Raw genomic sequence first — 15,911 nt, 5'->3', positions numbered from 1 at the left:
TTCAGGAAAGATTTGGGCTACCTTGGGCTCAGCGCAACCCCAACAGCTTCTATGAGGAACTTGGGAAGGGTAGGAATGGGGCAATAAGGGGGGCAAACTAGAAAGTAAACTACTGGTGGGTAAAGGCTAGTTAGTAAAATGTGGTATGTAGATTCTTCTGGTGATGTCTCTAGGCTGATGGAGTCTCAAGTTCTTTCTGGTGATTAACTTTTTCCTTCCTGGTAGATAAGCATTGGTAGAAACCGATGCCTGATTTTAGAGGCACACCTTTGAAATTGTATGTGCTGCTTTTAGGCAAATAGGGGGAGTGCAGGGAGCTTTTATTGTATTTGCTTCCTCTCAGTGGCCTTCCACTGAAAATAATCCTTATGCCAAAGTGGCATATTTTGGGTCGGCATTTTCTGCTAGGCTTCAACAGTCAGCATCCCACTTCCACAGATCACTCAGCTAGCACAAGCTAACAGGAGTGTTTATAAGTTAAACATGTAGTGTGGAAACTGTTACTTTAATAGAAAATTGAAATAGCCTAGCTCTCCGTGCTCTTAACACATCTCTCCAGAGCCTATATTGGTTACAGTAAATGAATTTTGTGATAAAGGTGGGAAGTGGGGAGAGAGGGAGGGAGATACAGACTTAAACCATATACTATGCATCTTATAGAAAACTTAGGCCCAACGGAAAAATTAAAGTTTTCTGAGAAATGCCAAGGAAACTTGAGACAAAGGGAAGGACTCATTCAAGAAATATCTTATATGACTTGTCACTAACTGTGCAATTCAGGCATATCCTAGTTTCTCTTAGAAGTCATCTATTGTGACATTCATAACTTCATCCAAATACATTTCCATGGGGTTTGTTTGTTTTTTGCTTATTACCTCTAAGGTAAAGAGTTCTATAAAAAGCACTTCCTCTTGTCCTTCATGCTAAAGTTTTAAATCAACCCCCTTCTGTCATCATAAATTTTGGACATTTGCTGTGCAAACTTCTGTTCAAGTTTTTGACCCATAGATTTCTAGATTTCCTGGAGACACCAGGAAGACTTATTGAGTTTGCTCTTTGCAAGACATCCTAGTAGATGCTACTGGGGATAATTTACTCTTTGGGGATAAATTCTGCAAGGATTCAGGTGACTCTTTCATATTTTCACTTTTCTCCTCAAACATCCCCCATCTATCTTCACTAATGACCTTGCCTCATATGTCATCAAGAAAATAGAAGCCGTCAGATGTGAACTCCCCATTCTCCTACAACCAAACCAGTAACTGTGGTGGTGGCCCTGTCGTCCTCTCTTCTGGTCCTCCAGTTACAAAGTATCCCTCTCCCATCAAAGGCCATTCTTCCATTTGCTCTGATATCCTTCCTCTCTACTACATCATCAATTTCCTCCTTTTTCAGAATTCTCTCCATTAGCATGCAAACATGCTATAGCATCAGTAACAACTTTTCCAGCTACTGCCAATTTCTCTGCTCGCCTTTAAAAAAGAACCTCTTTCATGAATCCTTTGGTATCTTCCAAGATGCTAATAATCTCCTCAGGCTTGTGTGATTTTTACACTAAACATTTTGTGGTTTTCTGTTCTTTCCCTTGTAATCTTTTTCCCTCCTTCCCTTCTGTAACAAACTAACTGGCTTAGGTAACTGCTGGTTTTGTTTAAGCACTTGGTACTTCCTACCCACAGAATATGCATTTCCTGGATTTCCAATTAAGTGCAGAAGGATCCCTGCCCTGGAGTCAGGAGACCCCGAGTCTCAGACCGGCCACTAACTAGGTCTGAGGCCGCAGACAAGACATTTGCTATGGCTTTGGTTTCCTCCTCTGTAACATTAGAGCCAGGGGAAAAATCTTTCTGCTCCTTGTAATTCTCAATCTCAAAATAAATTTTTTGGTGTACTTTTCCCCCTTCATTTGCTTGACTTCTTTCTCCTACTCTTCCCCCTACATTTACGTCATATGATTAAGATATGGATGTGCTTTTTACAAATTGAATGGAATAAAAGAACTAAAAATTCTATAGAAAAATGGGCAAAAGGGTAGCAGTTGTACAATTCGTTTTCTTCCACTTAACTTTATTTTCTACTTGGAGCCTTGGTTCTTTTTCCTGGGAGATTTCTTCAATCTTGCTGTTTTTATTTTAGCACTTTTTTAACTTCCTAGAATTTGTTTTTGTTTCCAGATGCTTCCTTTTTACAACATTATGTTCTTGTTTTATAATTGGTGGGGGGGTGATGCTTGTAGGCATGCTTTCTTTTTTTTAAATTATTAAATTTATTGGGGTGACATTGGTTAGTAAAATTATGTTTCAAGTGTACAAGTCTATGTCATCTATATATTGCATTGTGCTAACCACTCACAGTTCTCCTTCCATCACCGTATATTTGGCCCTCTTCTACCCCACTTCCTCTCCCCTTACCCTCTGGTAAACACTAAACTGTTGTCTGTGTTTGAGTTTTTGTTTGTTTGTTGCTTTCAGTTTTATATCCCACATGAGTGAAAACCTTTCCTTATCCTTGAAGGCCAGGGACATCTCAGCATTGATGTTTTTCTGTTTAGGAATTGGGACAGGACGGCAAGGGAAGTTTTATGAACCCGTGCTCATGACACCTTCTTTCCCAGAAGTCCCTCTATTCTTTAAACAGCGCTTTGGTGTATTTTTCATTTTTAGTGTGAGCAGCCTGGGGCGCCTGTGGTTTAGTTGGATATTACCCTTTTTCTCAACTTCCTCCAAGACACATCCAATTGCTAACCAAACTCCCATACTCTGGATCTTTCACTATCTCTGAGATCCTCTCATTGTAACAATGTGTGTGGATGCCCCACTAGAGGTCCTGGCCTGCAGTCTCCCTCAACACCTCTACCTGACAGTCACATCCGCTTCCTCCGGGTCCCCACACCGCGGCGCTCATCTGGGCAGGGCCACCGTCCCTTCTTTGCTTACGATGAGTCTATCTCCATTTTTTGTGAGGCTGGCTACTCTGTAAACACAAAAGACATCACCATGTCTCTGAGTGATTATAAACCTAAGTGACATAATCTCTTATCAGTCACCTTTGTTAGTGTCGATCACTTGAGGAAAGAGGCTGCTCTAAACACGAACCCTCTGAAAGTCTGGAATCCTTTGTGTGAAACGCAGCTCTGTCCCTGAAGCATAAACATTCTGTGCTCACAGACGCCTCACCTAATGAACCAAATGTGGTATTTTGCTGGACTTCCTCTTGAATTACGTTTCCTTTTAACATTTGCTTGAAAACTCTCCACATTAAGCTGTTGATGCTTGTAATGCTCCTTGATAAAGTTTGTTTAGCTTTGTTATTTTGTCTTAACTTAGTCACCTGCTTAGATAGTCACTCTGTCTGTGAATGGGAATCGCATTCACTCTCTCAGCTTCAAATAGAAACTGTTCTGGAACTCCCAAATTGACACTCCTTTCCCAATCGCTTATCTAAATTCTAGTCCCACACATCTTAGCACCTTTAGTTTCATGTTTCTTTAACTCAGAGTAGCCCACTTTTGCTGAAAGGACCAGCTTTTCCTTAAGGGGAACTATGCACGACCACATGGAAACGGCTGTGAAACTACAGCATCTGCATAAACAAACTACAATGCAGAGAACTTATTTTATTACTGTTGATTTAAAAAAAATGACTTAAAACCAAATCTAATGTCATTATCAGGCCTGCAATGAGATTCACTATATTTAAACCCACAGTTGAGGATCATGCTATGAAAAAAAGAAAGCAGAGTTGACATTTCACAGTCACGGTTCTTTTAGCCTTGAGAACAGAACTGGAGGGGTTTCCTGTCTAAACTCAAGCTGGGATTTCAAAGCTGGCTTAGCACTTGGGAGAAAATTACCATTTAAGGTAGCAGGAAGAACAAATGTCTCCTTTTAGCAATGGATAGGAAATATAACTGGCGATGTTTTAAGAAAGACAATCCTTTGTGGTTTCTCATATTCCTAGCTGGTATTACCTTCTTGCTCAAAAAGGGCCCCTGTTCCTAAAATGTCTGTTGGTGTGTTTGGCTACGGTGGCCGGGGGCTCCAGGCCGTGTCAGCCCTGCTGAAGGCTCCGGGGGCCAGCTCAGCCTCAGCTCCAGTCGGCCTCGATCATGGCAAACAGCTGTCTGAGCCTTTTCTTAATGTTGGGCTCACGGGGTGCACTACAGGACTTTGTGTGCACTCTGACGTGCTCAGCAAGTTTCGACTTATAAATGAAGCCCTTACCACAGTCGCCACAGGCAAACGGCCTCTCCGGTCTATGTATGCGCTGATGCCTAAGCATGTGTCCCTTTTCCCGGAAGTTTTTGTCACACTCAGGGCAGTGGAAAGGTCTCTCCCCTGTGTGCAGGCCTTGGTGGCTGAGCAGCTGTGCCTTTAAGCGGAAACTCTTGTCACATTTGGGACACTGAAAAGGCTTCTCCCCTGTGTGCGTCCTGATATGTTCAACCAGTTTCGACTGCTTGGCGAAGCCTTTGCCGCACTCACAAGAGAAGGGCATGGCCCCGCTGTGCAGCAGCTGGTGGGCCTTCATGTCAGCCTTCACGCGGTAGCTCTTGTCGCACTGTGGGCACTGGAAGGGCCTCTCCCCGCTGTGCAGGCGCTGGTGACTCACCAGCTGCCCCTTCAGGCGGAAACTCCTGTCACAGTCGGGGCACTGGAAGGGCCTCTCCCCGCTGTGCACGCGCAGGTGCTCCGTGAGCTTGGACTGCCTGGTGAAGCCCTTGCCACACTCCCCGCACGGGAACGGCCTCTCCTTGCTATGGGTGCGCTGGTGGGCCTTCAGGATGCCCTTCAGACGGAAGCTCTTGTCACACTCGGGGCACTGGAAGGGCCTCTCCCCGCTGTGCAGCCGCAGGTGCTCACGGAGCTTGCACTGGTGGGTGAAGCCTCTGCCACACTCGCTGCAGGAGAACGGCTTCTCTCCGCTGTGTCGGAGCCGGTGGGCTCTCAACATGCTCTTCAGACGGAAGCTCAGCTCACACTCGGGGCACTGGAAGGGCTTCTCGTCGGTGTGCAGGCGCTGGTGCCGCAGCAGCTGTCCCCTCTGGCGGAAGTCCCGGCCACACTCAGCACACCAGAAAGGCTTCTCCCCGCTGTGCACTCGGCTGTGCTCGGTGAGTTTGCACTGTTTCGTGAAGCCCTTGCCGCACTTCCTGCAGGAGAAGGGTCTCTCTCCACTGTGCACACGCTGGTGGAGCGCCAGCAAGCCGCTCAGCTGGAAGCTCTTGTCACACTCCAGGCACCGGAAGGGCTTTTCTCCCGTGTGCACCCGGGCGTGGCTGGTGAGTTGGGCCCTGGTCGAAAAGGATATGTTGCATTCGGGGCAAGAGAACAGTCTCTCCCTGGTGGGGCCGCACTGGGGGGACGCCATGCACGCCTTCAGGTGGCAATGCTCCTCACGCGCTGGCCATGGGGCTGGCTTCTCTCCCGAGTGCACACTGCTGAGCTCGGCCTCCTCACAGAAGGTCCCGTCACCTTCCCTATGGGACAGTGGCCTCTCCTCGCTAGGCTGGCCCTGGTGAGCCTGCATGCTGTTCTTCAGGAGAAAGCTCTCATCACATAGGGGACACTGGGGAGGCCTCTCCCCCTTGTGCAGGAGGTGGTGGCTGAGAAGGGTCCGCTTGTGATGGAAGCACACGTCACACGCAGGGCACTGCAATTGGCTCTTCCCTGCGTGGGCGGCCAGATGTCTAAGCAAATGCTGCTTCAGGTGGAAGCTGCTCCCACATTCATGACACCGGAAGTGCCTCTGGCCCCACGGGATGCCCCGCTGAGGCTGCCCATCAGCTTGTTTGCTGAATTTCTTCCCGGCCCCACGTGGCTGGTCCTTTGCGTGGTTCCTATAGTGCTTCTCTAAGTGGTTCTTTTTCCAGAAGCTTTCCCCACAGACAGGGCAAGGGTGGGAGGTGCCCTCCCTGGAGGGCATTTCCTGGACGCCTGGGATACCCGGCGTTCTGGGACTCGGGACTCTTTCTCTTTGGGTAGGTTCCCTGGAGTGAGGGTCTGCTGGGGTTAGAGCCCGGGGGTCGTGTCCGTGTGGTTTCATGAGGGTGATGCCTTGGTCAGGCCTGAAGGAAACAGCTTCCCTTTTTCCTAACAGGGGTTCAGAGGAACACTGGCTCTGAAGAGGATCTGCTTGAAAATGGCATTCAGGCTCTCCTGCACTCACAGCTTGCTGATTTCCTGCAACGGAAAACAAACATTCAGTCAGAATTCCTGTCTAAGCATGACTACAGGCTTATGTCCCCAGCGCAGGGATCCGTAACAGTGACCTGTGGTGGCCTGGGAACCGAGCTTCCACTGAGCTCTACAACGAGGTACATTTCAGCATGGATCTACTGCATGCCCAGGAGTTTGGTGAGAGCCTGTGGAAACTAAACTCCTCAGACAGTCTTAGAATAATACTGAAAAGAGAGAAAAAACACAGGTCACAAATGTAAGGCCTAAGCTCTGGAACCAGAAGGGCTGGTCTGAGTCCCAGCCGCCTACTGTGCCACTTTTGTCGAGCGAGGCTCCCTTGGCTTCAGGCCCTTCTCCTATAGAAACAGGGGAACACAGTGCATAAGACTGTCCCGAGGACTCATGAGGTAACGTGTGCAAGTGCTTCGGATGGGCCTGGCCTATGCACGTGCCACTATTATGGCTTCAGGCCCATCGGACTCGTCCCATGGTGATGTGCAGACCTTCCTGGAGTCAAGAACGGATGACGGCAGTGCGACTGACAGAACCCTGATGAGCTGTTCCCAAGACCTGCGAGCAAGGCCGGGACTCTGTCCCTCCCTCTTCACCTTGTTCCTACCAACCTTTTAAAAAAGGTTTCTTGGAAGAATTAACAACAGATGGAAAAAGGTAAAATAATTTGTGAAGAACAACTCTTTTACTCTCTAGAAAGCAGCAAATAAAAACTAAAACTATTGACAAGGTTTCCTGGAATGGCGCTCCCATTTGCCTTTCTTATTCGCCACCGTAGTACTGACTTTTAGGAATCCAAGTACCTCGGACTCTCCCATTGTGACAAGAAACACAAGAGGAGAGCTAAGTCTTAGGCATTCAAATAGAGACGACAGTGTCCAGAGCGGAAGGAAGCAATCTCCCCCTCACCTAAGAGTAGCTCCCATTTACTGAGCTCTTCCTGTGTGCCAGGCATCATTTTAACACTTTACGTAAGTTAACCCATTTAATCCTATAACGTAGGTACTTTTATTATCTTCATTTCATAGGTCAGGAAACTGAAATACTGAGAGGTCGAATAATTTGCCCAAGGTCACCCAAAAAATGGAAGATCCAGACTCAGGACCCAGAACCCACACTCCTAACCACCATGCTTAACTGCCTTTCTCTAGACTATGCCAGATATCAAGCCTCAGCCCAGCCAAATATTAGATTGGTGCAAAAGTAATTGTGGTTTAAAAGGTTAAAAAATAATTGCAAAAACTGCAATTACTTTTGCACCAATCTAATCAAAAGACAAGATCAGAGAACTAGAACTAAGAAACCTGAATGTGATGTCTTAAGGACAGGTCCCTGATTTCTTAATACTCACCCCAAAACTGCTGTCCCTCCATAACTGGATCGAAATACAAATCAGCAGAGGAGCAAATTATGTTTTCTGATTTCTGTGGTTCTCCCAAATTCCTGAAGAGCTCTCTCCCCTGTTCAATCTGGGATATTAGTTCTGGTTTGGGAAATCCACCATCTGTACAGAGAAGTCAGACAGAGAAGTTTGGTTTCCTGGAGCACTAAATTTAAAGCACACTGAATCGTTTTTAAATTTCTCAAAATTTACTCCTGGGACAAGAGATGTCAAAAATTAGATGATAGGTTTACACAAAGAGGAGCAAAATTGTCCACACGTCGTAACAGTGCTTCCTAATCTATCTGGACCTTTTAGATGAATTGTGCTGTTTTAATTTTGTCTTTGTCCACATACACTTAGCAATGCTGTTATTTTATCAGGGATTTCATAAAACTCACTGGTGTGCTTTGAGAATGATCAGACAACCCTTGAGACAACTGGAGACACCCTGGGAAGAAGGGGTATCCAAAACTGGAATGGCTGTCCTACGAAATTTCAAAGTAGGTGGCTCCAGCTAAAATATTCTCAGAAGCACTTTTAGTGACAGTGGTAACCACAACCTAAAACACGGCTGAGTTCTGCTAGAAGAGAAGGCGTTACAATCAATGAAATGAATGAATGGAAAGTTACAAGATTCTCCAATATATGATCCCATTCCCCTGTAAGGAATGTCTACTCTCTGTATTTTCAAGTAAAACTTTCTTTCAATAATACATATATTTAACAGAACCAAAAGTATGCTTCACAGATTGCTACAGGAGATTACTGGTAGGTCCAGATCAGAGAAAGAGGGTAAGTTGGGCAACACCTCGGGGAGAAAACGTCAGAGTGGCACAGCACATGTGAAGACTGATCACATACTGTTCCAGATTCTTCTTCAGCCCTCTGAAATTTGACTTCAACCCCCCAAAAATTCTAAGGCTGCTCTCATGAAAAAAAGAAATCACCATATTTTATTTAAATCCATACACCAATTTTCAATCTTTATCTGGGTTGAACTCCCAGCAACTTTTAACATAAAAGGATTTATCCAAAAATAAAATTAAGAAAATAATTCCATTTACATAACATCAAAACAAGTGAAATACTTAGGAATAAGTTTAATAAAAGAAATGCAAGCCTTGTACAATAAAAGCTATAAAATATTGTTGAAAGAAATTTTAAAAGCCCTAAATAAATGGAGCAGTATCCCATATTTGTGAACTGCAAGACTTAATATTGTTAAGATGACAATATTCCCCAAATCCCACCTGCTTTGTTTTTTTGGGGAGGGACAGAAATTGACAAACTGATCCTAAATGCCATGGTAATAAAAAATGTGTGGTAGTGGCATAAGGATAGACATACAAATTGATGAAACCGAATGAAGAATCCAGAAATAAACTTGACATTTATACTTAATTGATTTTCCAAAAGGGTGCCAAGAGAATTCAATGGGGAAAACAGTCCTTTCAACAAATGGTGTTGGAACAGCACCTGGTGCCAGCACAGGATGTTCTTTCGCATCCAGATGCAAAAGAACTTGGATTCCTATCTCACATCATATACAAAAATTAACTCAAAATGGATCAAAGGCCTAAATGTAAGTGCTAAAACTATAAAACTCTTACAAGAAAATATAGGACTTGCTTTGTGACTTAGTGACTTTGGATTAGGCAATGGTTTCTTAGACATAACACCAAAACCTCAAGCAACATAAGAAAAAATAAATTGGACTTAATCAAATTGAAAGCTTTGGTGCTTCAAAGGACACCATCAAGGAAGTGAAAAGAGGGGTGGCCAGTTAGCTCAGATGGTTAGAGCGCGGTGCTGGTAGCACCAAGGTTGTGGGTTCAATCCCTGCAAATGGACCACTGTGAGCTGTGCCCTCCTCAAAAACAAAACAAAACAAAAATGTGAAAAGACAATCCACAGAATGGGAGAAAATATCTGAGAAGGATCCAATACACAGAGCAAATAGAGAACACATACAACTCAACAATAAAAAGACAGATAGCCCTACTTAAAAATGGGCAAAGTATTTGAATACATATTTCTCCAAAGAAGATACACAAATGAAAAGATGTTTAACACGATTAGCCATTAAGGAAATGCAAATGAAAACCACAATATTGTACCACTTCATATCTATTTGATTTTGATGCTTGGAACATTCTTTTTGGGTGGCACAGGGTTAATGACATACGATTGCATTTCTTTCTCTACAGATTCAATTACTTTAATTGGTTCTTGAGTAATAATGAAAATAATGTAGTGTCTTGGATTATATATTTCAGAAACACTCTATACATAGAACCTGGAAAGCTTAATCACGGTAACGGAACAGAATATAAGTAGTAGATACCTTGGAAACCTTTACAGGAAACAGTATGGCTGTCAAAAGCTGGCAGGGGACTTGGAAGGAAGTACCAGAGAACTAACTACCGCATCTTTATATACTCACTGAGTCAAGAGATGTAATATGGAGTTGATGCAACAGAATCTAAAAGTCTATTCTTTAAATTATAAAGGTAGCCAATAGAGGCGTGGAAAAAAATTATCAACATTTGGGGAGAAGAGGAAAAAAGAGAAAGAATAGGGATAGCATAAGTAAGTTAATGCCTCATTTTTCATAGTAATGAGTTAATTAATGCTGCCTAAACTTTATTTATCAAGCATGATAGTTATACAGGTTGAAGGAAACCATAGGAAAAACTAAAAAAGAAATGGTTAAAAGTGGTTGCCTTTGGGGAATTAATGGAGTGAGAACAAAGCAAGAGACTTTTATCATTCGTTGGATATTTCTCTGAAAGGACTGATTTTTAAAAAACCCAACATATTTGATAACAAAAAGAAATATAAAGACCCATTAAACAAAAGACTCAAAAGAACACCCATTACCATAACCAGGCAGAGACAGCTGCTGTTAAACGCCCAAGTGGACAGCTTTCCCAAAGCTCACTGCATGGGACACTAATATTAGCTTTTCTAAGGCATGTGGACACCACTGTAAATGTTGACAGGTAGGGACATCCTACATTAAAATATACAGGGCACTTTATGGATCTGAGGTAGGTGTGTGCCTATGTGGAAAATCCTGGCTACCTGAGAGTATACAGTGACTAAATGCCCTGCCGTATATTTCGTCACCTCTAACTACCTTCTGTTACATGCCACCTCAAATATTCTCTTGTAACAATGTCTACCCTTGAGTAAGGATTAGCAATGCTTACAGAGGATTAACAAAAGCACTTGGGGGAAAAATGCCTTTCTGAATTAATTTCTGAGAAATCTGGCTACTTGACAAACGGGAGCTGTGCCCTCTTACAGGACCCAGTTCCATGACTTACCCACAAAGTCGAACACGTCTTACCTAGAGAAACCAGAATCTCATAATTGGTTCTCATTACGTGCTTGTAAAGCTCCTTCTGCCAGGCCTCTAGAGTCCGCCATTCTTGCGCCGAGAAGTAAATGGCAATATCCTCAAAAGTCAGAGGCAACTGAAATTATAGACATAATACATATACAATCATGATTGCTTCAAAAATGACTCCCGTTCCTGCTTATCAATTGAAAAGCTCTTTGTAGCGGACACTGTGTTTGTCTGTTCCCAGCTTCCTTGGGAACAGTCCCTTCCCCTACACCAACTGTGTGGTTCTGTTGTTAACCACTACAGCCCTTCCATGTGTTTTCTTACGCATGCTCAAATTAACTACCGTGTTTCCCCGAAAATAAGACTTAGCCGGACCATCAGCTCTAATGTGTCTTTTGGAGCAAAAGTTAATATAAGACCGGTATAACATAATACAATACAATATAATACAATACAATAAGACCAGGTCTTGTCTTTTATACACATATACTTTATTATACTGCAACTTGCATTTTTCATTCCACATTTTGAGATCTGTCCATATTGATATATAGAGAACTGAGTTATTTCAATTTTGTACAGTGTTCCATTGTCTGAATGTCCGGTTCTTTTTTAACAAACTTTTTTTTTTTTTTTTAGATTTTATTGAGGAAGGGGAACAGGACTTTATTGGAGAACAGTGTGTATTTCCAGGACTTTTTTCAAAGTCCTTTCAATCTTAGTTGTGGAGGCTGCCATCAAGCTTCAAGGTGTTGTCCTTTCAGTCTTAGTTGTGGAGGGTGCAGCTCAGGCTCCATGTCCAGTTGCCGTTGCTAGTTGCAGGGGGCGCAGCCCATCATCCGTTGCGGGAGTCAAACCAGCAACCTTGTGGTTGAGAGGACATGCTCCAACCGAGCCATCTGGGAGCTCAGTGGCAACTCAGCTCAAGGTGCCGTGTTCAATCTTAGTTGCAGGGGGCACTGCCCACCATCCTTTGCGGGAGTCGAGGAATCGAACTGGCAGCCTTGTGGTTGAGAGCCAGCGCTCCAACCAACTGAGCCATTGGGGAGGCAGCTCAGCTCAAGGTGCCGTGTTCAATCTTAATTGCAGGGGGCACAGCCCACCACCCCTTGCGGCACTCGAGGAATTGAATTGGCAGCCTTGTGATTGAGAGCCTACTGGCCCATGTGGGAATCAAACCAGCAGCCTTCAGAGTTAGGAGCACAGAGCTCTAACCGCCTGAGCCACCGGGCCGGCCCAGAATGGGCGCTGTTAATCTATTCCTTTATCCACTGACCCCCTCACTGTTTTCAGTTCTGTGAATTGCCTGTATTTTTACTGGGTCACTTGTCCTTTCATTTCTAGGATTTCTTTATATAATTTGTAGATTGACTGTTGACTTCATTAGGTTACAAATGCTTCTCCTAGTGTGTGTCTTATCTTTTAATTTTATTTATGTTGTCTTAGACTGTACATAAGTTTTTGATTTTGGTGTAAATATATCAATCTTTTCTTAGGTAAATTTGCCTTTTGTGTTTTAAGAAAACTTTTTTTCCATACTGAGGTTACAAAGATATTCTACATTTTCTTCCAAAAAGCTGAAGTTAGTACTTTTTATGTTTAGATTTTTAATTTATCTGGAATGAAATTTTTTATGGTATACAGTAGTGATCTAATTTTTTTTCCCCAAATGGAGAAATCAATTGTCCCAAACACTGCTTTTGAAGGTCTCTGTATTAGTTTCCTAGGGCTGCTGTAACAAAGTACCACAAACTGAGTGGTTTAAAACAATAAAAATTTATTCTCTCATATGTAGTAGTTCTGTTGGCTAGAAGCCTGAAATCAGGGTGTGAGCAGGGCCTTACCCTCGCTGAAGGCTAGGGGAGAATGGTCCACACCTTTCTCTTAGCTTCTGGTGGTGGCTGTCCATTCTTGGCCTTGCTTCACTTGAAGCAGCATAACTCCAATCTCTGCCTCTGCTGTCATGTGTGTCTGGGACATTATTCAACCCAGAACAGTCTGCTTCTGGTTTCTCTGGTGTGTCTGGGTCTCTGCTTCTCTTCTTATAAAGATACCAGTCATATTGGATCAAGAACCCAGCCTACTCCAGCACGATCTCATCTTAACCTATTATATCTGCAATAACCCTACGTCTAAATAAGATCGCAATCTGAGGTGCCAGGAAGGACTTGAATTTTGGGGAGACATTATTCAACCCAGAACAGTCTGCTTCTGGTTTCTCTTTAGGTTTCACTGCTCTGCGTGTCATCTCCACACAAAACAGCACTGCATTAATTCTACAAATTTATAGTCAGTCTTATCTTCTGAGGCAATTCCCCCTTCTTTGCTCTCTTTTCAGGATAACATTTTTGACCTTTATTTTTCCAAATTAAATTTAGAATCTGTTCACCTAAATTCACCAAAATCTTACTGCCATTTTGATGAAACTGCAGTAAATTTATACATTACCTGGAAGAAAAGTATCATCTTTACTATATTTAGTCTTTCCATCTAGAGGCATGGTGTATCTCTCATTTATTTACCATTTTCTCTTTAAAGGTACCGCATGTCTTTTGCATGTTTCATCGTAAAAATTATGTCTTTTGTTGAGATTGTTAACGGTATTTTGAAATTAAGTCTTGTAAAGTCCTTAGCAAAAAGCAAAAATGCACAATATGGGCGTTTATATAGAGACACATAATAAAAATAATGACCACTCCTTCTAAATCTCGATTTCAACAAAACACTAATCAAATACTATGTACTCTAGGTTTTTATATCTTCTCTTTTCCACATTATCAGCATCCTTCCTTCTTACACTCAACGCAAACTTTGACACGTTAGCGGCCGAATGCTGATATTTAAGCCCCTGCCAAACATCACTTCGACCATCCAGAACCTTAATCTTTTAAAAGGCTCGTTCTGAATTCAGTAACTGTGGTGTGACGCTGGTTGAACTGCAGCACCCACCGTCGGCCCCAAACCTGTTTCCTGTCCATCCCCCGCCACACCTGGGCGCCCGGGTGCGGCCCGCCCCTGAGTCGGCCAGGTCCACGCTCGGCTTTGTTCAGATGTGTGGCCACGGACAAGCCCCAAGAGCCGCGGTCACCAGCTCCGTCCAGGGCGGGACCCCATACTCGGAGCCTAACGCGACCCTCAGACTCCGCCCAGCCTGTCCACCGTCGCCCCGCAAGGACCCCAGAACGCCTGCCCACCAAACTGGAACCCGAAGACTTGTCCCGAACCTGGGGGTCCACTCAGAAGACCCCTCTTACCGAAGCCGGCTGGGCCATGGTGCTTCGTGGCTCCCCCCGGCCCAGGCAGCGATCACTAGGTGTCTCCCCCGCGGCAAGAAGCTCTCCTCTCCGCCCCGCCCCGCCCCGCAGGCCACGCCCCGGCGCGGTGCACGCAGGGAGTCGCGGGCACGAGACACCGTCGCTCACAGCGCCCCCTGCGGGCGAGAGCAGCGAGCGCGGCGCATGAGGCAGCCTACGAGGTAGGGGCCCTCGGATGCCTCGGATCCTCGCACTCTGTTAGTCTTAGGGCTTCCAATAAGACAAGAGGTGAATTGAAGGAGAGCTGGAGAGAGACGGAGACTGACAGAGGTAGAAATGCAGTCAGCTGCAGATGGACAGAGAGAAGGCAAGGATGGGGACACTTCACTGAGACAAAGACAGGGGGCGCGGGGGTTTGGTTCCTGCCCAAAGCCTACCCCAGCTAACGATTCGGTTCAAGGGCTCATCTGCGAGGTGATCCCAGGAATCAGATTGCGAGGGAGGTGAGACAATCAAGGGGCGTTAACAAGCAGGTCCCGACTGTGAGCAGTTGGGGGGTCCATGCTTATCACATTTGTCACAAGGAAATATCTGGGGTCTCTCAGGCGTGAAAAGCACCCCTCAAAACTGTTCCAGTGAAGGCGAGCTGGCTGGGGGTTCATCCGCATAAATTATGCAGAGACGTGACATCACTGACCCCATGGACTTAAATTAGGAAAGTGAGTCAGTCTCTAAAATCCAAGAAATGGCCTTATAACCTAAGTATGGAATGGATCTGAAATTTACCCTGCCTTTCACTAATCAGCCAGAGTGACTGAATTGCTTGGGTATATATTGTTATTCCTACTTTAAAGGTTTTATATATACATATACACAGAGGGTGCCAAAAAAAGTACACGTACTTTAAGAAAGGAAAAAAGCTGTATTAATTGTAATAATATGTACTAATACTGATAACAAAAGATGAATACAAGTCACATTTGACTTCTGCGATTACAAGAGGTGCTCAAAGGGGTTACCATCCGTGTCCAGATCCTTCTGGGATTACGGCGAACTACTGCTTGAGCACAGATAACATCTCTTTAAAATGTGTATACATGTTTTTGGCACCGTGGTATATACACACACATATATGTACTCATATATATACATGCATGCATATAATGTAACAATAAAGCAAATTTTAAAACAAGTAAATGTTTCCATAATTCTGGTACTCTAATGTAAATGCGCTATTTTTTTGTTAAACTTCCAGTCTCTCTTATAAACACAGTTTTCCTTCCTCCAGTCTCTCTAGACTCACTAGGTCAAATGTTCTGAAACTTCAGTTTGCACAAGATCACCTGGGAAGATTGTCACTCACATCTGGGGAGGGTCCCAGTGGTCTGCATTTTTTTAATGTGTATCCCAAGGCAGAGTTGCCCTAAGGTACACTGGTAAGAGGCCAGCCAGCGCTGACATCTGGCTCACATGCCCTGGTACAGGGTAGAGGAAAGTGTCACTTTCTTCACACAAAGGAACCATCGACTCACCAAGAGGCTGGCACCTACAGGAATATACCGACCAAAGATGGCACCTTTGTTTAGACACTGATTCACGGAGCGTCCTTGGTGCCAGCTGACCGATTCAGGTAGTTTGGGACCACATGTTGTGCTAACAAAGACAGAGCATTTATGTAGGCCCCGAAGATCCCTAAGGAAGGAAATCTGTAAGTTCTTATAGGAATAATG

General features: G+C 44.3%; 1 protein-coding gene across 3 annotated transcripts; it reads right to left on the bottom strand.

Moving 5' to 3' along the window:
• Positions 1–851: 851 nt before the first annotated feature.
• ZNF786 (zinc finger protein 786) lies at positions 852–14,296 on the bottom strand. Of its 3 annotated transcripts, XM_088799846.1 has the most exons (5): positions 14,182–14,296; positions 10,928–11,054; positions 7,543–7,695; positions 4,224–6,182; positions 852–2,973 (listed from the first exon to the last, which is right to left on the bottom strand). In XM_088799846.1, exons 1-5 carry the CDS (start codon positions 14,197–14,199, stop codon positions 2,969–2,971), a joined length of 2,262 nt encoding a protein of 753 aa, XP_088655972.1. In that variant the 5' UTR covers positions 14,200–14,296; the 3' UTR covers positions 852–2,968. The 3 variants fall into 3 exon arrangements, with proteins under 3 accessions (XP_088655972.1, XP_074171291.2, XP_019594982.3); XM_074315190.2 differs by lacking the exon at positions 852–2,973 and having other exon boundaries at positions 3,602–6,182; XM_019739423.3 differs by lacking the exons at positions 852–2,973; positions 14,182–14,296 and having other exon boundaries at positions 3,602–6,182; positions 10,905–11,043.
• Positions 14,297–15,911: the final 1,615 nt, after the last annotated feature.

This window comes from Rhinolophus sinicus, chromosome 8, assembly GCF_057876585.1.
Source record: "Rhinolophus sinicus isolate RSI-liver-muscle chromosome 8, RSI-T2T, whole genome shotgun sequence".
Classification (NCBI taxonomy): Eukaryota; Metazoa; Chordata; class Mammalia; order Chiroptera; family Rhinolophidae; genus Rhinolophus; species Rhinolophus sinicus.
This window is presented reverse-complemented; position numbering and strand designations above follow the sequence as displayed.